The following is a 24,213-nucleotide window of genomic DNA, read 5'->3' as shown; positions in this document are numbered from 1 at the left end:
TAAACTCAAAACAGATTAAGGACCTAAATGTGTGAGACCTGAAACCCTAAAAATCCTAGAAGAGACCACAGTCAGTAATTTCTGCAATATCAGTCATAGTAACATTTTTGTAGATGTCTCCTGAGGCAAAAGGGAAACAAAAGCAAAAATAAACTATTGTAAATATATCAAAATAAAAGGCTCCTGTACAACAAAGAGAACAATAAAACTAAAAGACAACCTACTAAATAGAAGGTATCTGCAAATAACACATCTGATAAAGAGTTAGTATCCAAAATATATAAAGAACTTATATGACTCAACACCAAAAAAACCCAAATAATCCAATTAACAAGTGGGCATAAGACACGAACAGACATTTCTACAAAGAAGACATCCAGATGGCAAACAGATACATGAAAAAATGCTCAACTTCACTGATCATTAGGGAAATGCAAATCAAAGCCCTAGTGAGATATCACCTCACACCTATAAAAATGGCAAAAATAAAAAACACAAGAAACAACAAGTGCTGGAGAGGATTGGAGAAAAAAGAACCCTCATGCACTGTTGGTGGAAATGCAAACCGGTACAGCCACTACGGAAAACAGTATGGAGGCTCCTCAAAAATTAAAAACATAACTATTATATGATCCAGTTATTACACTACTGGGTATTTACCCAAACAATACAAAAACACTTTTCAGAAAGGATATATGCACTTCTATGTTTATTGCATCATTACTTACAATAGCCAAATTATGGAAGCAGCCCAACTACCCACTGTTAGATGAATGGATAAAGAAGAAGTAATATACAGAATACAATGGTATTCTACTCATTCATAAGACATAATGAAATCTTGCCATTTTCAGCAACATAGATGGACATAGAGAGTATAATGCTAAGCAAAATAGGTCGGCCAGAGAAAGACAAATACCATATGATTTCACTCATAAGGGCAATTGAAGAAATAAAGCATCCAAAATAAAAGGAGAGAGAGAGAGAAATCAAAAAACAAACTCTTAATTATAGTGAACAAACATGGTGATAAGAGCAGAGGTGGATGGGACAGGGTGGTGAAATAGTCGAAGGGAATTAGTGGTGCACATATCTTGATGACCACCCAGTAATGGAGAGAATTGCTGAATCCCTGTATTGTACACCTGAAACTAATTATACTGGATTTTTTAAAACGATACCAGCCACTTGTCTTATAAAATAGATTCTGGACTTGTCACATTATTCTATGATTACATACTGATTTAAAATTTTTATCAAGAGTACTATATAGGTGATACTGTATTCTTCTTACACATGAGGAAATAGTTAATGTCAGCTGGTCCCACTTTCAGCAATGCTAATTTGTGTAACGTGGTGTCTTCTGAATCTCTTCACTATAAAAGCACATTTCCCCCTTGGTAATAATTTAAGTCATATGAGAGGTGATATGTTGAGATTCTGAAAATGCCCTGAATCCTCAAATGACTTTCACATCCCACTGATAATCTACTTTATCAGAAATTTAGAAGAGTTGTCTAATTCTATCATTTCTTTTGCACTGATTAGCTGGCATTTTATGAAGAACAGGTTTCCTCACTCTTTCATCCTTTCTCTTTATTTTTAGTATCACTGTTAACCCATGGACATCTGAAAATTTTATTTAATGTTGTAACCTTTTAAAGTTATTATTATTTTGATGTTCAAATGGTCCTGAAATATGCCAAAGGGAGCTCCTTCATGTAATCGTGTGTGTGTATGTGTGTGTTTGTGTGTGTGTGTGTGTTTGAGGTTTTCAGAATTCCTTTGTTTCTTTTTTCCAACTTTATTGGAATATAATTGGCAAACAAAATTATAACATATTTTGCTCATTTGATATATGCATACATTGTGAAATGATTCTCACAATCAAGTTAACATACCCATCACCTCACACATTTACTCTTTTTTTGTGAGAATGTTAACATCTTCTCTTGGCAAATTTCAAACATACAGTAATACAGTATTATTAATTATAGAAACCATGTTGTCCATTAGCTCCTCAGAACTTATTCATCATGTAACTAAAAATGTGTGCCCTTTGATCAATCTCCCTCCATTTTACCTCCCCCCTGCCACATCCCCGGTCCCTGGCAACCACCATTCTGCTCTTCATTTATATGTGTTTGTATATAAGTGATACCATATTGTATTTGTCCTATGTCTAGTTTACTATATCCTATTGGCTTATCCATATTGTCATAAATGGAAGAATTTCTTTCTTTTTAAAGACTGAATAATATTCCATTGTGTGTGTGTGTCTTTTATCCATTCATCAATCAATAGTCACTTAGATTGTTTCTATATTTTGACTACTATGAATAATCCTGATTAAAACATGGAAGGCACAGGTAACTCTTTGAGACAGCGATTTTGTTCCCTTTAGACACAAACCTAATAGTGGGATTGCCAGATCATATAGTTCTATTTTATAATTTTTTAAAGAACTTGCATACTGTTTTTCATAAAAACTGTACCAATTTACATTCTTACCAACAGTATACAAAGGTTCCCTGTTCCATATACCCTCATCTATGCTTATCTCTTGTCTTTTTGATAATAGACATTTTAACAGGCATGAAGTAATATCTCACTGTGGTTTTGATTTGCATTATCCTGGTTATTAGTGATGTTGAGCAATTTCTCATCTACCTATTGGCCATTTGTATGTCTTCTTTGGAAAAACTTCTAGTCAGGTCCTTTGCCCATTTTTCAGTTGAGTTATTGGTATTTTTGCCATGGAGTTGTATGAGTTCCATATATATAACAGAATAAAGTGAAAAGGAATAAAATAATGCTATTATTATATAATATAATTTTATATGAATAATAACCCTTTGTTGGCTATTGGTTTCCAAATATTTCCTCCCAATACACAACTTGCCTTTTCATTTTGTTTCTTTTGTTGTGCAGATTTAATTTGATGTAGTCCCATGTGCTTATTTTTGCTTTTTTGCTTTTGTTTTTGGTGTCAATGTCAAATCTAAAAAAAAAACATTGCCAAGACCAATGACAAGGAGCTTTTTACTGTTTTCTTCTAGGAGTTTCATATGTTTAAGTCTTACATTTATGTCTTTAATCCACTTTAAATAGATTTTTGTTTATACTGTAAGATAGGGGTTCAATTTCATTCTTTTGCATATGGATATCTAGTTTTCCCAATACCACTTATCGAAGAGATTACCCTTTCCCCATTGTGAATTCTTGGTATCTTTGTCAAAAATTAATTGATTTTAAATGCCTGGGTTTATTTCTGAGCTCTCTATTCTATTCAATGAATCTATATGTCATTTTTACATCAAAATCATACAGTTTTCATTACTATAGCTTTGTAATACAGCTTGAAATGAGGAGAAGAACTGCCTTGATTTCTGGCACTACAGACTCACCTATATTTCTCTGCTCTACACCTATAATGACCCATTTATCCTAGGGGTATTTTTTTTAAGCAATGTTATTATAGTAAAAGCTGAAAAACTGAAGAACTAGAAAAACAACAGTGCTAAAGTACTCAATAATACACCAAAAAAAAAAATCAAATTAGAGTTAACATTAATCATTAATATAATTTTGAAAAGTTCCTCAATTGATTCTTTTCAGTATACTGTAGGGATTTAGTTGTTTTTTTTTTTTTTTTAAGCTATATCTTCAGGAATTAAGATACAAATCAACAAAAGCTAGATGGGTGAAGGGTATTAAAGAGGGCCTCTGTTTTGATGAAATCTGGGTGTTGTATGTAAGTGATAGATCACTGAATTCTACTTCAGGAACCAATACTGCACTGTATGTTAACTAAATAAAATTTAAATGAAAAAATAAATAAATAAATAAATAAATAAAAAGACATTCCTTTTTCCTAAAAGCTGGTGAGGTTTTTTTTATGTTATGCCCACATGAAACCAGACAACTGGTCAATTTGACTGATTCTTTCCAGTTGGCCAGTTTAATAAAAAGAAAATGTAGGAAGCTTAAGATTAAGTCAGACAAATGGGTTTATATTGACCTCAGCTCTGCTTCTCCAAGGGAGGGGATCTTGCAGAGAAGATCTACAGGAAGGCCGCTGCAGGCCATCTGCAAGCACTGGACAGCTCCAGAATCATCTCATTTCATCCACTTGCACATTGGTGTCCTCATAGCTGACATTTACTTCATCTCATTCCTTTCTTCCTAGTTCTTCCATTATGATACAACCACTGCATGCTTCCCCATCAGTGTGGGCCAAGTCTCCTGATCACTGCTCTTTCTTCCCTCCCTTGGCCCTTGGTCCACTGACTCTAGTAAGAAACTCAGTAGGAGCCCCACCCACAAGCTCTGTGGACCACATGCTTAAAGAACCAACCTGCCTATCTATCAACCTCGTGCACCCAGAGTCTCCGTTCCCCCTTGGTAACACACTGAAAGACAGTATTAGAATAAAATCTCATTAAAGCTCAGGACACAAAACTGGGTGTAATGAAGTTACCATTTTTGTCACTTTCATGAGTTTCTCTTTTCCTGCCAAGACTGGCAATAACTGCTTTTACGGGGGGGCTCTTCTTTACTACTGGAGGCAGTGTAACCTCTGAAGTCACACAGACTAGCTCCTCTTGTTACCAGCTCTGTGAACCTGAAAAAGTTACTTAATTCTTTTAAGCCTTAATTTTCTCATCTGGAATTGGATATATTAATAGTAGGTATATTATGAGTCCAAAGGAGTTGCACAATATCTGGCACTTTGTAATTCATCAATTATATGAGCTCCCATTATTATTATTATGCCTTTATTCTCACTCCCAGGGAATTTCACCAAAGACATCCCTACCTACTTTCATGCAAACAACTTCCAGATTTATTAACTCCCTTCATCCCTAACATGGTCTTTAAACTCAAGAACTGTCCTAGATCAAAAGCTTTTGCACAGCAAAGGAAACAGTTAACAAAATCAAAAGACAACTGACAGAATGGGAGAAGATATTTGCAAACGACATATCAGATAAAGGACTAGTGTCCAGAATCAATAAAGAACTTAGCAAACTCAACACCCAAAGAACAAATAATCCAATCAAGAAATGGGCAGAGAACATGAACAGACATTCCTGCAAAGAAGACATCCAGATGGCCAACAGACACATGAAAAAGTGCTCCATATCACTCGGCATCAGGGAAATACAAATCAAAACCACAATGCGATATCACCTCACACCAGTCAGAATGGCTAAAATCAACAAGTCAGGAAATGACAGATGCTGGCGAGGATGCGGAGAAAGGGGAACCCTCCTCCACTGTTGGTGGGAATGCAAGTTGGTGAAGCCACTCTGGAAAACAGCATGGGGGTTCCTCAAAATGTTGAAAATAGAACTGCCCTATGACCCAGCAATTGCACTATTGGGTATTTACCCTAAAGATACAAACGTAGTGATCCAAAGGGGCATGTGCACCCGAATGTTTATAGCAGCAATGTCCACAATAGCCAAACTATGGAAAGAACCTAGATGTCCATCAACAGATGAATGGATCAAGAAGATGTGGTATATATATACAATGGAATACTATGCAGCCATCAAAAGAAATGAAATCTTGCCATTTGTGACAACATGGATGGAACTAGAGCGTATCATGCTTAGTGAAATAAGTCAAGCAGAGAAAGACAACTATCATATGATCTCCCTGATATGAGGAAGTGGTGATGCAACATGGGGGCTTAAGTGGGTAGGAGAAGAATCAATGAAACAAGATGGGATTGGGAGGGAGACAAACCATAAGTGACTCTTAATCTCACAAAACAAACTGAGGGTTGCTGGGGGGAGGGGGTTTGGGAGAAGAGGGTGGGATTATGGACATTGGGGAGGGTATATGCTTTGGTGAGTGCTGTGAAGTGTGTAAACCTGGCGATTCACAGACCTGTACCCCTGGGGATAAAAATATATGTTTATAAAAAATTAAAAATTTAAAAAAAAAAAAGAAGGGATGGACACGATAAATTGTTTTAAGTTTTTTCTGTAACATAGATCATGGTTCTGTGGACCTTGGAGCCTCGTCCATCTTATCCACCTTGCCCATAACATTATATATGTGTCAACAAAAGTATACAACTTGCAAAGCAATTTTATCTTTTTTTCTGTAAAAAGTATCTATACATTTGGGGCGCCTGGGTGGCTCAGTGGGTTAAAGCCTCTGCTTTCAGCTCGGGTCACGATTTCAGGGTCCTGGGATCAAGCCCCACATCCGGCTCTCTGTCTGTCAGGGAGCCTGCTTCCTCCCCTCTCTATCTCTCTCTCTCTACCTGCTTCTCTGCCTACTTGTGATCTCTGTCAAATAAATGGATTAAATCTTAAAAAAATAAAAAAATAAAAATAAAAAAAATTAAAAATTAATAAAAAAAATTAATGAAACAAAACAAAAAAAAAGAACTGTCCTAGAAAGATCCTCTGAGGCTTCTTTAGCTCCCCAAACTCAACATTTCCAAACAAATCTCTAGTACACTCAATTTTTTTCCTCACAATATTTTTCACTTTTTATTTTTAGACAATTATGGATTTGCATGCATTTGTTAGAGATGATACATGAAGATCTTATATACCCTTTACCTAGTTCTTTGCTAGAGAAATGTGATAGAAATTGGAAGGTTTTAATAGATAGACTATACTGAAAAAATGACATTTGCAGATGGTAGTAAAACTTGTTTTACATTTCTCCCATTGAAGAACCTCACAGCATACACACTATTAAGAAAAAAAAAAAAAAATCCCCAAATCTCCCCCAAAGAGTGTTGGTAGCATTTTCAGTTGCTTTCTCCTCCCACCTGGCCCTGGTTTCAGGGTTCACTCTTTCCAGCCCTGAGCCTATATTTGATTGGCCTAAGTCATTCTCCATGCCAGTGTTTGGTTTAGGAAGGGGCCCATGACACAGCTCTGGGCATAAGGCACAAGAGAGAATCTAGTGGGCAGTTTGTCTTGCCCTTAAAAAAAAAAACAAAAAAAACAACAAGGGCAGGAGAAGGAGCCATCTCATTTTTCTGTCTCTGAACATTGTTTTATAAAGATGTATTCAGAGCTCCTAAAATCACCACACAACTATAAAAGGCAAATATGAGCCAGCACTGAACACAGCAGAGCAGTAAGATGGAAAGAACGTAGGTCTCTAATGAAATCACTAAGACTCTGAAAATACGCAAAACCCCTCTGTCTCAGGATATCTTGTTAAGCAAGATCGTGGGTGTTCTGTTTGGGGCCTACAAGAGTATCCCAAATAAAACAGCAATTATAAGTGGATCCAGTCTCCAAGCCTGCCTGACATGCTGATTTTTAAGAGAGAACCTATAGTTCAGTTGGTTAACAGTGTGTTCATACTTAAAATGAATATTCTAGAAGAGAAACAGTCAGCTCTGCTATATAACTGGTAAGAAAGAGCAGTATAAAAAGCACAGGCTCCAAAAGAAGGGAACCCAGGTTCAAATCCTACCTTTGCAGCTCACTAGCTGTGTGGCCTTAAGCAAGACAATTTATTTAAGTTGTTCATTATGCCCATGGTAATACCTACCTCATAGGTTTATAGAGAGTATTAAATGCAATCATGTAATAATAAAGGGCCCAAATAAATGTTAGTTTCTTTTCCCCTAATTAATCCTTTGCCAAAATGAAACACTAACTCAGTTTATTAGACCATTAATTCAGACACTTTGTTTCCAGCAGGAGTTACTCTGACAGCAGAGCTGGTGTCATCAAGAGTAATTTCTACTGAAAAGGTTCCAATCTTAACATTTCCACTGTGAAACCTAGTGTGGTGCAGAAAGGATCGGGCAGGTTTACTTTCAACTCCAGAGAAAATTGATGTGACGATAACCGCAGTGGAAGGGTTTATATGTCCTTGATTGTTTTATTCTCACACCTTAAAAAGGTATGTGAATGGAATTAATGGGCTGCAGTGGAAGTGTGCTTGTAACAACTTTTCCTCCAACTTATTTCCAAATTCCGTAACATTTCATCAAAAGCTAATCACATTATACTGATATCATTACCAGACTCCCCAGAAAAATCAACAAACTATTTTATGGATATGTTGTGTTTGAAGTATGAAAACAAAAATAGAAGTTGGCATTAAAAAGAAATACACTTTATTCTTGGCAGAGCAATACAGGCTATTATAAAAGTATTCACCTTTTATAATAAATGAATACAAGTTTTATTTACTTAAATAGTCAATGATCTAGTTATACTTGTGCACTAACAATAATTAGGATAAAACTGGTAAAAATTTACCTAGAAGACAATTTGACACCAAAATCTTTAAAAATACATTTATACTTTGACCTAGAAATTCCACTACTAGGAATTTATTTTAAAGAAAGAATCAAGGATTTGTACAATGACTTTTTTCAAGAAAAATTTTTCTTGCAGGAAGAAAACATCCTAAACATTCAACATTAGACAATTAGTTAATATTCTTTGGATGGAAATGCCCATCCAAAGGAATACTACACAATCATTAAAATGAAGTTCTAGAAAAACATTTATTGGCATGGAAAGGTGTGCATGATATATTGCTAGGATTTCAAAGGCCATAAACTATTTATAGACTGCTTTACAGTTTTGTTTTTTAAAATATAATTATTTATAAAAGTATCAAAAATGCATACCAGAATAAATGCAAATGATGTTTCTTTCTAAGAGTTTTTATTTCTTCTGTTTGATTCTATGCATTTTATTCAGTATGCAAAAATTAATTTTATAGTAAAGAAAATTAAGTTTTAAAAAGCTCAAAAGAATTAGTAAGTTTACTTTGAAGCTAAGTAGCAAATAAATCCCCTCACTATTCATTACATGGATTCTGAGCTCTGGGTTCTCATATTTCCCCCAAAATCTGATTTAAGAAGTTAAAATTTAAGAGACTCACCTACCTCATCTTACTGTTGATCACAAACTGGAAAACTGCTGAGTTCTATTTCTGGCTGGAGGTGGTCTCTTAAGTCAAAGATTCCCACGCTCCTGCAATGAGGCACAGTGAAGTTTTAAACACTACCTGTTTAGTTAGCTCTTTATGATTCCAGGGTAGCTTTCTCTAAAAAGAAAGAAACTGGCTGGTGTCCACCCTGGGATGCTGCTCTTGGATGTCATCTCCAAGTGCACAAAAGCTCTGGTCTCTACTAGAGTCATGCCTGTTGTATCCACCTGGACTCTTATTTATTTATTATATTATTAATAATTATTATTGTAGCTGGTGTTTATTGACCCTTGCTCTAATGTTCCATATATTCTACCAAGCACTGTTCATACATTATTTTGTTTAAACTCTTAAAAGCATCCCAGGAAGATTAATGCTATCCTTATTCCCATTTTATAGATGAGAAAACAATTTGCCCAAGATTACATAGTTAGTAAGGAGTAGAGTCAAAATGGGAACCTGGGTCTACCTCAATTTTATTAGATGTCCCTTAGCCATTTGAATGAGTGTGTTTATAATTCATATTAGAGAGAAATTCCAATTGGTCATGCCTGGGTCTTCCTAAACCAGAATAAAAATGATTTCAAGAAAATATTAGATCAATAGTACAACCAAAGTAATGACTCTGCTACACAGCCATGACCTTGGCTACCAGTGGCAAGGACAGCCAAGACATAACCAGGATAACCAAGAGCCCTTGTGAGTTCAGCTCCACACTGACTTGCTTAAGCTTGTCACTTAACCTCTCTGAACCTCAGGTCCTTATGTGGAAAATGAGCTTTATTATACTTCTCTTAAATACATCATTTATGAGTATCAAATGAGACAATGTATGTGTAAGCACTTTTAAAAGCACAAAGGGCAAAAATCTTGATTAACCTCTCCCTGCAAATTACTTCTGCCCTCAAAACCCAAAAGCAATGTAACTTTTATATTGCATTTTGCAAAAGACTAAGTGACTGAGGGGCTTTAGATACAGAGAAACAATGTTGGAGGAAAAAAATCCCATGTGTAATATTTTCCCATGTTTAGCATTCAATTAAGTAAGTCCTGAGGAAAAGTCACTGAATAGATGTTACATTCTCCCATCTGAGGCTGTTTGACTTAATGTTTCTTCTCCAAGTGCATGAACTTTTGAACAACAGGAATTTTTGCCACAGGACTTAAGACTCTCCTGTGACTTGATGTCAAGAAATCTCCTTAGTCATTTTGGTTTCTGCTCCCTGGGAGCAAAGTTGAGGCTTTGGCTCTGAGTTGTTACACATTCTGTTTTAACTTAGGATAACATTTGGCTCAATAATTCAAAAATATTACACCAAGGTTTAGGATTATACTTGCATGATGGAATAATTTTTTAAAAAATTAGTATCTGGGGAATAGAGGAAATGAAGGGATTTTTCTTGACCATTTTTTAAATTGACCATTTTAAATTAAATTTAAAAAATTTAAAATTTTTTAAATTTTAAATTTTTTAAATTTTAAATTGTAAGAGCAATACATGCCCATGTTAAACAATTCTAATAGCACATGTACAGTGGAGGGTAAAAGTGCCCACTCAATGCACAGTTCCACTTCTTCTTAGTAAACACTACTGACAGTTTCTCGTATATATTTGGAGAGTTTTTCTATGCTTAAATAAGCAAATGGATATAAATATATCTATTTTTTTAACAAAAACAGTATCACTTATTCTACACAGACTGCTCAAAAAAAAATGCTCTTTTTTCCTCCTAAAAGTATACTTGTTTAGTTTCTCATATCCACCGCTATGGATCTAACAGTTTTAAAATCTCCTCTGCAGTATTCTATTGCATGGCTCTACCATAAATTATTTAAATTTTTTTTCTGTCTATATATTTAGTTGTTAACAGATTTCTAACATCACAAATAAGTTTGCAAGCAACAATTTCACCACATCTTTACTCAATTATGTATTTTACTTAGAAGTAAAATTGATAGGTCACAAGAGATGTGCATTTAAAATGGTGTCAGATATACTGACAGCATTTTTCACAGAACTCGAACAAACAATCCTAAACTTTATATGAAATCAAAAAAGACCCCAAATAGCCAAAGCAATATTGAAAAAGAAAAACAAAACTGGAATTATCACAATCCCAGATTTCAAGATATACTACAAAACTAGAGTAATCAAACAGTATGGTACTGACACAGAAACAACACGGAGATCAGTAGAACAGAATAGAAAGTCCACATATAAACAATTACACAGTCAATCTTTGACAAAGGAGGCAAGAATATGCAATGGAAAAAAGTCTCTTCAACAAATGGTGCTTGGAAAACTGGAGAGCAATACGCAAAAAAATAAAACTGGACCACTTTCTTTCACCATATACAAAAATAAACTCAAAATGGACCTGAATGTGAAACCTGAAATTATAAAAATACTACAAGAGAGCACATGCATCGAACATAGCAACATTTTTCCAGATATGTCACTTATATGTGGAATTTATGAAATTAAACAAACGAAAGGAAAAAAAGAGAAATATTGAAAAGACTCTTAACTATGGAGAACAAACTGATGGCTGCCAGAGGGGATTTGGGTGAGGGAAGGGTGAAATAGATAAAAGGATCAAGAATGCATTTATCTTGGGGCGGCTGGGTGGTTCAGTGGGTTAAGCCTCTGCCTTTGGCTCAGGTCATGATCTCAGGGTCCTGGGATCGAGCCCCGCATTGGGCTCTCTGCTCAGCGGGGAGCCTGCTTCCTCCCTCTCTCTCTGCCTGCTTCTGATCTGTCAAAATAATAAATAAATTCTTTAAAAAAAAAAACTTTAAGAATGCATTTATCTTGATGAGCACTGATTAATATACAGAATTGTCAAATCACTATATTGTACAACTAAAACTGTACATGTAACATTGTCTTTTTAACTATACTGAAATTAAAATAAAAATACTAAAATAGTGACAGATATTCCAAACTGCCATTTAAAGGTTGCTGTACCAATTTAATCTTTCCTTACAACTGGTACGCAAGAGCCTAACTTTCACCAACAACAGTATAGACTGTACAAGAAACTGTTAGACTGAGGTATATATAATATCAATGACTCGGTGGACACTGGATACCAAGAAATTGTAAATTCCTGCCTTTAAGTATACTGTGAATTATCAGTCTTCTCATTCTGAAAAGAAACAAGATTGCAGTGAACCCAGCCTCATCAAGAGGGGCTTAACACTTAACACGCTTACCCTGTGCCAGGCACTATTTCTAGTGCTTTACTTGCATTAAGTCACATGTTCCCCCCACCAATCCTAAATGGAAGATACTTTCATCATTCCCATTTTACATGCGAAAAAACTAAGCACAAAGAAGTTAAGTAAATTTCTCAACATCATGCAGGTGATAAGTGACAGAGTTCAGATTTGAACCTAAGAAGCTTGAGTCCAGAGTCAAGTTTTTAACCAATGACGCATCTATCTGGCTCTGCACTTAATGATGTGCCAAACATTTATTAAATGCCTGTTCAACACACGGACTATCTTATCCTCACAACAATGTGAGTGCTATCCCTATTCCTCAGAGATATTAAAGCGGCTTGCCAAAGTGACAGAGGGAGAATTAGTATGCAGGCATGTTTAATTCTGAAGTTTCTATTTATTCTACAGCACCATACTTCTTTAGAGAAGCTAGTTGTCATAATATCCATTTTACAGTTAGGGAAATCAAGTCTTCAGAATAAGGTGTATAAGGAGGCTAAACAGGAGTTGTCCCTATCAACAAACAGAGGTACGAGGGGCTGTATCATATGTAATTCTTCTTTTATCAGAGTTATATAAAGTTCGAGTGTTTATGTAAAAATGTGTAAAGAATGAAAAAGATATAAGAAAATATGATGTGCAAATAGGATTTCACAACTGATTAAAGAAGGAGGTGAGGACGAGAGTAATCAGAGGGGACTTAACACAAGTTTGAACTGGGTAACAGGAGGCTGATGTATAGAAATCAGAAAGGTTGAAAGTCTGGGCTCCAGAGTCTGGGTTCAAATTTCAGCTCAGGCACTTCTGACTTTGTATAACCTTAAATAAGTTATAGAATTCTCAGTACCTCAGTTTCTTCATTTGTAGTATAAGGATTTTAATAGTAAGTGAGGACTATACAAGATAATGCATTGAAAGGATTTAGCACTGTGCCTGGCCCATAGTAAATATTCATGAAAGGTTATGTTATTGAATAGACATTGAAATGCTATTTATGGAGGTTATTGATTATGATAAAATAGAAGAAATGCTTGCTTTCACAAAATCTTCCACAGGATATGATAGAGCTAATGATGATTAATTTAATCTTCAAATTATTCTACCTTCAAATATCTCAAACTCAACCCTGTGGTTTTTTTTTTTTTCAATTTCACTTCCTATCACTCCCAATATGGTGTCTCTTCTCTATGCAACGTTATCACCTTGTTGTCTCCTGCTAACATCTTTCTTTTCCCTTCACCCCAAATGCCTATTCCTCCCATTTCCATCAGTTCCTGGTAATAATGTCCTTCAAACTCACCTTCTCCAGAGCTTCCTTGACCAGCTTGCCTGCTCTAACCACCCCAGCTGTGATCATTCCATTCTATGGGCAAACCCTAGAATGGTATCTTTTTGATATATATATATGTGTATATATATATATACATATATGTATGTATATGTATATATATATATACACACATATATATGTGTATATATATCTACACACACACACACCCCATGCAGATAGATATATGTATATCTATATCTATATGGTTCTCAAGCTATGTTGAAGGTGTGTGTGCCTCCATAAATAATTGTTAATGATGAAATAGGAATAGCATCTCCTGTCTAAAGAGACAGATAAGAACCCTCCTGCTCCACTCACTCTTTTGTCCAAGGATAGAAGATGGCTTGGCAAAGCTATGCTCAATAAATGCTTACTTTAAGAATGAATGTTTTCAGTTATAGGTGCATGGTCAGTCTACAAATTATATTTCTAAACACTCTTTCTATATGTCAGCCTTAAGAAATGAAATATTTCATAAAACAATCTCAGTCATATAATGGGGAAACTAATGTATAGAGGAAGCGTTCTACAATCATTTCAGGTATTACAGATAATACAAATGTGTTTTATACAATAAAGGCCTGGTCTACCATACATCTAAAAGGCAGTAGGAAATCATAATTAGAAACAGAAACAAGGCATTTTTCCTTTCACTATTTAGTATATGCAATATTCCCTACAAAATGGCACTGAATGTTTTCCTGCTGCTACATAGTGTCATATAGGCACAGAAAAATAAGACCTCTTTTTATGCCTATGAAACTGACTTCAAATAAAATAACCAACCTCGAAGGTTGGTTGAATGCAAAAAATGTTTTTACAAAGCCCAATATTTGTATATATGCATTAATGCATATTGCAATACATATTTAAAAAGTGCTATTAAATCTCCAACCATCCACTACATTCAATTTGAAACCCTCATCAAGATATTCACATTCAAAGACAAGGTTCCTACATCAAATAGGTCACAATCTTAGGTGCATTTAAATACTGGAAATGAATGGTACCTAAAATAAAAATCCTTTATATACAGAGCAATACATGAGTATAACGTTAATAGCCCACACAGGTTTTTAATGGTTCCTAATATAATATGCCCTTTCAAGAACCATTCATACATATTGAAATGCATTTTTACTATGCTACTTGGAGTAATTACGAATTGAACAAGGTTGACAAAAATCAGCCTTAAAAGTTAGGTAATTTTCTTAAAATATACATAATATTCTGTAAGTTCACAGCTCTCTAAGTGATAAAATATTAGATCCTGAATGCTAAAAAGTAAAAGTAGCATTCAAAATGATTTTTAAGACTATACATTTTTATTGTTACAATTCAGTAAACTATTTTACCAAAGTTTACAGTCATCTCCAACTCAAAGCCAGTAAAAAATCAATTGTTTGTTTTATAATCAATATCACAAAGCAAAAGCAATTAATAGTCAATGTAAAATAACCTATTTACTACCTCATTTTAAATGTAGTGAGGAACTTAACAAGAATGCATTAATATTATCCTAGTCTATTCCACTTAACAAGTTTACATTTAAGATGTTTCCATTTTCAAATATCAAACCCACTGTACATTTAGAAAACCTACTTGGAAAAATCTATTATTATTTAATTTCTCAAAAAACTCCACTTCAACCTACTTTTCTTTGAATTCTGAGTTGCTACACTATTCTCATCTTTACAACAATAATTATTGATCTCTCAGGAGCAAAAACATCATGTAAAGTGAAAGAATTATTATACTATGAAGATAAGAAAGTGAATAATAATTAAGTTGTATATCTTAAACACAGAGCACATTATAGTCATGATTGGCTTACCACCAGTTAGAAATATATATACACATTTTTCAAAATAAGGCTTTTAAATAAAGTGATACAAGCATCTTTCTAGCTTAAAGATTTGAAATAGCAATTAAGTCTGAACCTTAAATCATTCATCTCTATAACTAGAAGAGCAAGTCCCAAGGATGTAAATCTCACCCAATGAGACAAGGGATGCTGAATATATTATTAATTGCTAAGTAATTTCTTAATTTTAGAATCTACCTCCCAACACGGGCAAATAAATAATGTGATTTATGAGCCCAGACTCTCATGGTGCTTTACTAGAGTTCAATAAACACATGCACATCCTAAACGTACAGTGTAAATGTGATTTCTACAAGCCAGGAAACATAGCAGGACTCGCAATAGCAAATCTACCCCATCTACTTATTATTCAAGCAGTAGTATTTAGAATACCTAAAATGCCTGCTGAACACTGCAGCTCAACATCCCCCTGGGGTTACTTCTAAGCAGAACCACATCTCTTCTCCTCAGTGATTAGTGAGTTTTAAGAAGGCAGGTAACACGAGGTAGAAATTCTTATGCAGCAGGAAGATAACTCTTCTCGCCAAATTTTCAAAAACCAACACCCTCACACCCCAAATACACACACACACACACACACACACACACACACACTCTCTCTCTCTCTCTCTCTCTCTCACCTTTTTTTTTTTTTAAAGAAAGAAAGGAGGGTTTTTCAAATAGGTACCTAAAACATGTCATTTGCAGGGGGATGAAAAATGTATTTTTCCTCTACTTGCTGCTGTGTAAGATATTTACAGATCTGATTAGAAAACCTGTATGTGCGTGAAAAGTAGTGCTTTCAGGGAGATTTCTTTAGTGAAATATGCCTGTGCATAATGTTATGCAAACATGCCTACATTAACAAGGACACACACATGCACATCTAGACCAATAATTAAGATTCACTGTTCTACAATCCCCCTTTGACATTTTTTAGCATGCATGTTATTCAGAAGACAGATTTTTTAAAAAATAATAAGCAGCTGCATATAATGCATGCCAAAGTGGCATGTTTAGAGAAGCAAATACATTACCAGACGCATTTTGAAGTTTCTGGAACACCTGCAGGTAAAAGGAGACTGTGAATCGGAAGCTGGCACACGGTATTCCTCAGAATCACAGAGCTCGGTGTGACTGTGGGGGAATGTAAGGCGAGTGTGAGGCTGGAAACCTTTGAGTTGAGCTCACTCTAAGCATCAGAGAGCCTCAAAGAGGGGAAAGAAAAAGGCAGCCCACAGACAGCTAGATGAGAAACTTCTGGCACCTCTCCAGCTCAGGAATGAATTCTCTGTAATTTGGAGACGTATAGTGATGGAAATGAAGAGAAACTTGGATTTACGGGTGCATTTGCTCAGCCATGCAGAAATGGGCAGGTAACAGTCTCTCAGCTCATTTTAAAACAGTCATTCAAGAACAAGACTGAATCAAAAAATTAACAGGCATCCTTTTTTGAAAAAATAAAAAGGCTACTCTAGCCAGTTTCCCAAGATGCCTTTACAAACTTCAAATGGATCATTCCATCAGCTATTTGTTGCACATTTTATTAATCCCAGTGCAGAGGTAAACTGGAAAATCTAATTCCTTTTATGTAGAAAACTGGATTTACGGCTTCTTTTTATAATGCACTTTAGTCATATAAATACACAGATTTACTTACAGAGTTCTCATTCCTTGTGTAAAACCACTACTGTTTGGTCCAGATAAAATGTTAAAAGGTTTATTTGCAGCTTTTCAAGGAAGTAAAGAAAGAATGTTTTAATACTCAAAAGGTAAGCTGAGTACAGATATTTAAATGTTGAATTTGAAGCAAAGAGAGTATAAAGGAAGAGCCCTGAGCCATTAAGTGGTACATAAGAGATATGGTACATGAGCATTGAGCAGGCAGGTAGCTCAAGTCTATAAATATATACATAATTAAGGGTAGGAAGAAAAGAGCTTTGGCAAATTAACTTCTTAGAGACAATAGCTGTGATTTTGTTTAGGCTTACAAATAAGTCAATAATGTCTGGGGAGCACATGTGGACTTCACCTTGTCTGAAAAATTCCACAGCTCACGAATAGAGAGTAAGGTTGGAAGAATCATACACTGGCAATCTATATTCAAATGTAATGAGGAGAAGGACGGTATTACCATGAAGAATGTTGTCATATTACATTGTGCCTATGTGGCTTAACTACTCATCCAACCTTGCAAATAACCATTTGTCTGGACTCACTAGCAAATGTGGTATCAATGGGAGGGTGGAGGTGGGAGGCAGATTTTATTTGTTTTACGACATATGCACCTTTGGGAGTCTCGAGGATAAAATGCATGGGATGAATGTAGGAGTGATTCTCTTTTCAAGGCCACATTTATGTAAAATAAATTCAAAGTGCAATTAATAATGACAAATTAAGCTATTTATTATTTTAACTATTGAGGTCAAGGGCACAACAGTATTTATGTTTATTGATAAAAGGTCGATGGCAAGACGGCTGAAGATGGCTGGGCTCTCCTTTAATCACTCTCAATAAACATGTATTGACTGAGCAGCCTTTGGGCTTCCTCACATTTCAGTGCCCAGTCTTTTTTGTCTACGATATTTATTCTTATCTCTCCACTGCCATCTGCTTCATCCATTTATTCAGCAAATATCTAGTGAATTAGACACTCTACTTTGTGGGAAACACAGAGACACTTAAGCTCATCCCTCAAGGAGCTTACCATTGTCAGGTAACCACAATAGGTCCCAGTAAGGGATCACACATCGGAATTACTTACAAATACCGGTGCTAACTGCCATCTCTTCTTCTATTTTGGATTCATTTTTGGTGGGGGGAGGCAAGCAGAGTTTGTACACATGTTCTGAAAATCTCCCCAGATGATTCTGATTTAAATCCCCTCTTCCACACCATGAGACTAACAACAATTCAAGATGATTATCAGCCCTCTAGTAACTGAGAGGAGGATATCCCATCCACCGCTGCATTACACTCAAACTCAACAACTACTCAAGTTGACCTCTACTCCTGTGTCTTTCTTTGCTATTTCTCTACTACGGGGACGGCCCATATGTAATCAATGTGACACAGAGCCTGAGTCTGCAAGGTTCTAAAGGGATTTGGAAGCCAAAGCTGAAGGAAAAAAAAAAAAAAAAAAAAAGCCCAAATCTTTTGGTTCATTCATATAACTTCTTCAGGTCTGTTTCCTTAGCTATAATTTCTTTACCAAAATTTATGAGTACCTTCTTTGAGAAACCCAGTTCTATGCCAAGCTGACACATACACAAGAGCACATCTGAGATAAAAATTTAGAATTCCTGACTTCTACTATCTTACTGCTTAATGTACCTAGTCAGCAAATCAAATCTCATGATGGTGAAACTTCAGCCTGAAGATCTAGGGCCTCAGCACCAGGGCTTCTCCTTCTCCATTTTCCCTTGGTGGGGACCATGGAGGAATTCAGAGCATGAAAACAAGCATATTATCTGCCAACTCCACCCTCTGCTTCAGCAGCTACCTCAGATCTGGAGGAACCTCTGGTAAATGACATCCAACCATCAAGCAGAATGGTCTCACAGCTAGAAAACAGGCTACCATCTGACCCCCTTCTCCCATGGCCATCCCATTCAAATAAGAAGGTGGTTTGGGCCCTTATGAGAACAGCTCCTCCAGGCTCTACTTCTAACCTGTGGTGGTGGAGGAGTATCCCATGCCATTCCTCAGAGGTATAAGAACGGAATATGGCCATGACATCCTCAGAGGCCAGTCTGCTTGCCCTTTTGGCTTTCATCACAGTTCACTCTATGTCCCATAAGCCCACCCAATGACCATAAAAATAGCTCAAAGAGGAGGGCTCATTCAGCCTCCTTCCCCCACTGATTGTCCTGTGCTCAACATCACCTTCATTCACTCAAGAAGAAACCAACCTCAGCAGATATTTTTAAGATAAAGCTCATGTGATCAACTAAAATATAAACCTCTTCATGTAGCAATTTTATGAAAAAGTGAATGTTTGCTATATCCTCTAGTTCTCAGCTAAGAAAATCAGAAAAGCCTGACCTTCAAACACTAAGAGAAGGAAAAGCACAAATTCCCGAAGATGGTAGCACTGCAAAGACATTAAAGACAAAAAGACCTGAGTTTGAAGACAGGATTCTCTACCTAGAGGATATGTGTCTTTGGGTAAGCTGTTTAAATTCCCTCATCCTGCTTCCTCTGCTGTAAAAGAAAAAAATACCCTCCTTATCAAGTTATGTTGAGAGTTAAAATATGAAAAGTTCCTGAGGCATCATAAGTTAACTACGAAATAGCAACTCATGTCTTAATGATCAAAAGTATCCGATTGTCTTCAATATGCCATTACCCTATAAAGAAAGGGACTATGTTTTAGTTATTTTCATATTCTTCCTACCAGTATGTCATGTACATCCACACCCATTCCATAAGTTTTTTTGAGCACCTGTCACTCCCACATTTCACCTAGGTGCCAGGGACACAGCATTGGGCAAGACAGTGGTGGTTCCTGCCCTCATATTGTTCACAGTGCATCGAGGGAGACAAAAGTTAAATAAATGCCGTGAATAACTAAAATATATGTCTTAGTCTACTCAGGCTGCCATAACAAATACCATAGAGGGGGTAGCCTAAACAATAGACATTTATTTCTTACAGTTCTGGAGGCTGGGAAGTCTGATGTCAAAGTGCCAGCAGATTTGGTTCCTGGTAAGACACTTCTTCCTGACTTGCAGACAGCCATTTTCTCACTATATCCTCACATGGCAGAGAGGAAGTTCTGGTGTTTCTTCCTTTTCTTACAAGGACACTAATCTCATCCTGGTGGATTCAACCTCATGACCTCATCTAAACCTAATCACCTCCCAAAGGTGCCACCTCCCAATAACCATCAGGCTAAATGTTAGGGTTTCAATGTATGCATTTTAAAGAGACAGAAACATTCAGTCCATAACACTATATAAATGAATTAATGAATTAGTTAATGATAATCCTTTTAGTTGTTTTATTTATAATAACCCACACTATGTCACGGGCACAAATGGGAGAAAATTTGGGACTGCTTCCAATAATTATCTTCAAGCTTAGAGACTCAGGCTGATGGGGTGGGTCTCATTAAGTGACACGTTTCCCCCAGGAGCCATCCCCTGAGACCCATCAGGCTAGCTAACCCAGGCAGCACTTTGATCCGTCCTCAAGGTCCCTTCCATCCCACTGGCAAAACGTTCTGGTTCCTGGACTTATTGTTTTACATCCAAGCTGTCTGAAATGCAATAACATTTTTTTAAAGAGCAACCGGGATTTTAATTAAAGTACCAGGGATCCAGCCAAAGACATTTTTCTAAAAGAGAAGAAATATCTGTTTTTGGAGACAGAACATTTCGTAATAGAGATCTCATATATTTTGATGAATGATAATTAGCGACATGGACTGTACCCTCACAAGAATCCAACCGCAGGGTTTATGTGTGTACTCATATGCATGTATGCACATATGTGTGTGTTTAGTGCTCATCCTGCCTAATGAAACTGGGTCAGGGAGACAAAGGCACTCTAGTTACTTAAACCAGTCAGATATTTAAGGCAAACAAGGTTAATGGAACAATGTAAGGGCCTGTCTCTTAAGGGCAAAAGATTACCTTTTGTTCTCCCTGAATTCCTTTGATTTAAAAGGCTTTGGCTCCAAGACTCCTTGCAAACAGCACTAAATAAGAATTCAACTTCTGCAAGTGCTGGTTGGCAGAAGTTTACCATATACCTAATGCTGAGGGAAACCATGGGGGATACTGGAATTCCATGCCACTCATACTCATAGGTAAAGGAATTTAAAATAAAACAAAGCCCCAGTATCCTAAGTGACAGTCTGGCAAAATTATTCTACCTCTGAGATCTATTTTTATAAACTCATGCTTACTGCTTGGAAAATCCCTGGCAATTCCCCACACATCAAGTCAGTCACACCAGTCAGAAGCTAAAGAAAGTAAGCTTCAAAACCATCCAGCTGCCTCCATGGACCTGAAATCCCCTACACATACCAGTGCAGGCAACGGTGCACCCATGTCCATTTTGGGGCCATCTGGGGGTCCATAGATACTACAAAATTGAGGCATTAGTGGAAGACTTGTAGGAGCTGGCAGACCATCTCAGGCAGAAGGGCTGGAGGCTTAGAGGCCTCTGGTACCTACCCATCCCCAGAGGCATGGCACTGCCATGAGGCCAGTAACACAGATGGTGCCCTGCACAGACAGCTGAGAGGCAGACGGCCATGGCTCTGTGTGAAACGTTAGCCAAGTTGCTGGCTGGCTGCCATTATTAGGCCTGTGAACCTGGAACAGAAAGGTGGGGTGGGGATATTAGCCCCTTTTCCCTGACATTATGGGTGTTATTTCTCTGGACCTAAATGGTGAAGGATAAGGAAGTGATTTTAGGAGAGGATAATAGACGTTGTCATGCTAGAGAGACATCTCAACCCTAAAAACTAATTTACCTGAGGGAAAATTGATATGATCCCCCCCTCTGGTAAAGCAAAATCATTAGGCTGAAAGACTCCTAACCAAGCTTTTTACATTGATTCCATCTGGTGATAGCAGATATAAAATCACAAGATACTATAATACACACACATACAAGTCTATATTTATTGTTATGTATTTTGCTATAAAACAAATATAGTGTATTCTTTAAGTGACAATCTTTCAAGCCCTGAAAGGCCAACCAGTGGAAGAAAATGAGAACAGTATACAAACACCACCCACAGAAATCCAAAGTATGGAAAGCAAGTGACTAGGAGTCCACTGCCAACTGCAGATTAAAGAAGTGACATCTATGCACTGATTCTCAAAGCGTACAGAGCATGCAGCGCTTCATGGCAAACACAACTGATCCTCACTTCAAAGGAGATGGGCCCATGTGCCATGTGCTACAGGGGACAAGCACTGGACCAGGAGTCCAAAGATCCAGGCTCTCACTTGCTGCTCCATCACCTAGCGCTGTGACCTTAGCTTCAGATTGCCCATCACTGTGGTGGGGATTATGTCCGCCCGGACCACATTATAGCGCTGCTGTACAGAAGACAACAACATGTATACCGATTTGTGTATCAATCGAAACACAGCATACAAATGTATTGTGGTCTTATTGCCCTACCTCAGCCCAAAGCATCAGAGTATTGCTAGTAAATCACTACTATTCTAGCCCCATAATGTCTTAGCAAAGGGATAAAGTGTCTATAAAAACCCTAAGAAGGAGTCAGTGTATGGAGGATTAAACCATAAGAAAGAGAGAGACAAGAAAATCACACTCCCATCCCCCATGCCTAACAATCCGGCCCAGTCAGGGGTAATGCACTTCAATTAAGCGCTAGGCTTCCAGAGAGCCTTGTAGATTGACTATCAAAATTCTTGCTCGACTGAACTGAAACCTTACAAAGTGGCCACCACTAAGACTCACCAAGGAATTCCTCACATAAACAGTAGTCGATGTCAATTAACCTTTGTGAACATGAAAAATAAATGGAAAGGTTGAGGAATTAACAGGGAGACAAACACAGATGCCATACACAAGCATGATGTTACAGTAAATGCTACAATCACATGGTAGTTAATTTTAGTATAGTAGGAATGGCTCTCATGATAAAAGATCTTTTCTAAAAGTGGAAGTACATTACAAATAGGGTCTGAGTCTAATCTCTATTTTCCCCTATTATACTCTGATTAGTCCCACATCTGCACTGAGTACAAATATTTATTGAAGATACCATATTGATGTCTTCCAAATGTCTGAAGAATCAGTAAATATAACTGCATTCAGCTGTGTATCTTCCAACTTCTTTAATTGATGATTCGAACAAAATTAATTAAGTTCCTGAATTATGAAGAAAGCTTTTCTCCTAAAGGGAAAAATGGATAGAACTTTTGGAGTATAGAACTGAGTGAAAACTTAACTCGAATCCAATACCAACCTGGGGTAATAATGCAGTTGGAACCTACCAACCCCCCATCCCTTGGCCTAGCCCCTTTCTCTTCACATCCCCACCTCCATTGAGCAATATGTGGGGCCTGACATGTGAGTGGGCAACCCAGACAAGTATAAGCTCTATTCACATCACTGCCAACCCATGACCATGAACACCCCCATTGCACATCCCTTGGGCTTAGATATGTACACACTAATTATGCAGTCCTGCCCTCAAGATTTTAGACCAGAGAAAGAGGGCTTCAAGGGTTCTGGAAATGACTTTGGGGTGTTTAAGTAGGAACTTTTGAAGTCTAGTCTAGTTTATGAGACCATGCTCTAAAATGGGGGCCAGAGACTTCAGTGAGCAGGTTCCTGGGTTCCTTAATCCTTGACCTAATAGGAAAGGGTGTGACTAGAGAAAGACACAAGCCTGGGTCCCTAAGATGCAGGGCTCAGCACAGGAACTTTCGGTACCCAAGTTTCAGGAGGTAATTTTTTTTTTTAAGATTTTATTTATTCATTTGACTGAAGAGAGAGATCACAAGAGCAGCGGGCAGAGAGAGAAGCAGGGAAGCAGGCTCCCCGCTGAGTAGAGAGCCCAACGTGGAGCTAGATCCCAGGACCCTGAGATCATGACCTGAGCTGAAGGCAGAGGCTTAACCCACTGAGCCACTCAGGCACCCCTCAGGAGGTAATTCTTGAACCCATGTCTAAATGCATGTCTAAACTGTCCTATTTCTGTGATTCCCTTAATGGTAACTTTGATGAATAAATAATCTGTATCCATGGTTCATTTTTTTTTTTAAAGATTTTATTTATCCATTTGACAGAGAGAAATCACAAGTAGACAGAGAGGCAGGAAGAGAGAGAGAGAAGCAGGCTCCCTCCAAGCAGAGAGCCCTAT

General features: G+C 36.9%; 1 protein-coding gene across 1 annotated transcript in view; it reads right to left on the bottom strand.

Moving 5' to 3' along the window:
* Positions 1-16,603, bottom strand: part of IQCJ (IQ motif containing J) — a 243,421-nt gene extending 226,818 nt beyond the window's left edge. Inside the window, exon 1 of the mRNA XM_045088566.1 lies at positions 16,394-16,603. Within this exon, the coding sequence (XP_044944501.1) occupies positions 16,394-16,402 (9 nt within the window). The 5' untranslated portion in view covers positions 16,403-16,603. The remainder of the gene's footprint in view (positions 1-16,393) is intronic.
* Between the last annotated feature and the right edge of the window lie 7,610 nt (positions 16,604-24,213).

The sequence above is a fragment of the Mustela putorius genome, unplaced genomic scaffold, assembly GCF_011764305.1.
Source record: "Mustela putorius furo isolate JIRA1106 unplaced genomic scaffold, ASM1176430v1.1 tig00003834_pilon_pilon_pilon, whole genome shotgun sequence".
NCBI classification, from domain to species: domain Eukaryota; kingdom Metazoa; phylum Chordata; class Mammalia; order Carnivora; family Mustelidae; genus Mustela; species Mustela putorius.
Note: the sequence above shows the minus strand (reverse complement) of the source record. Positions and strands in the feature narration are given on the sequence as shown.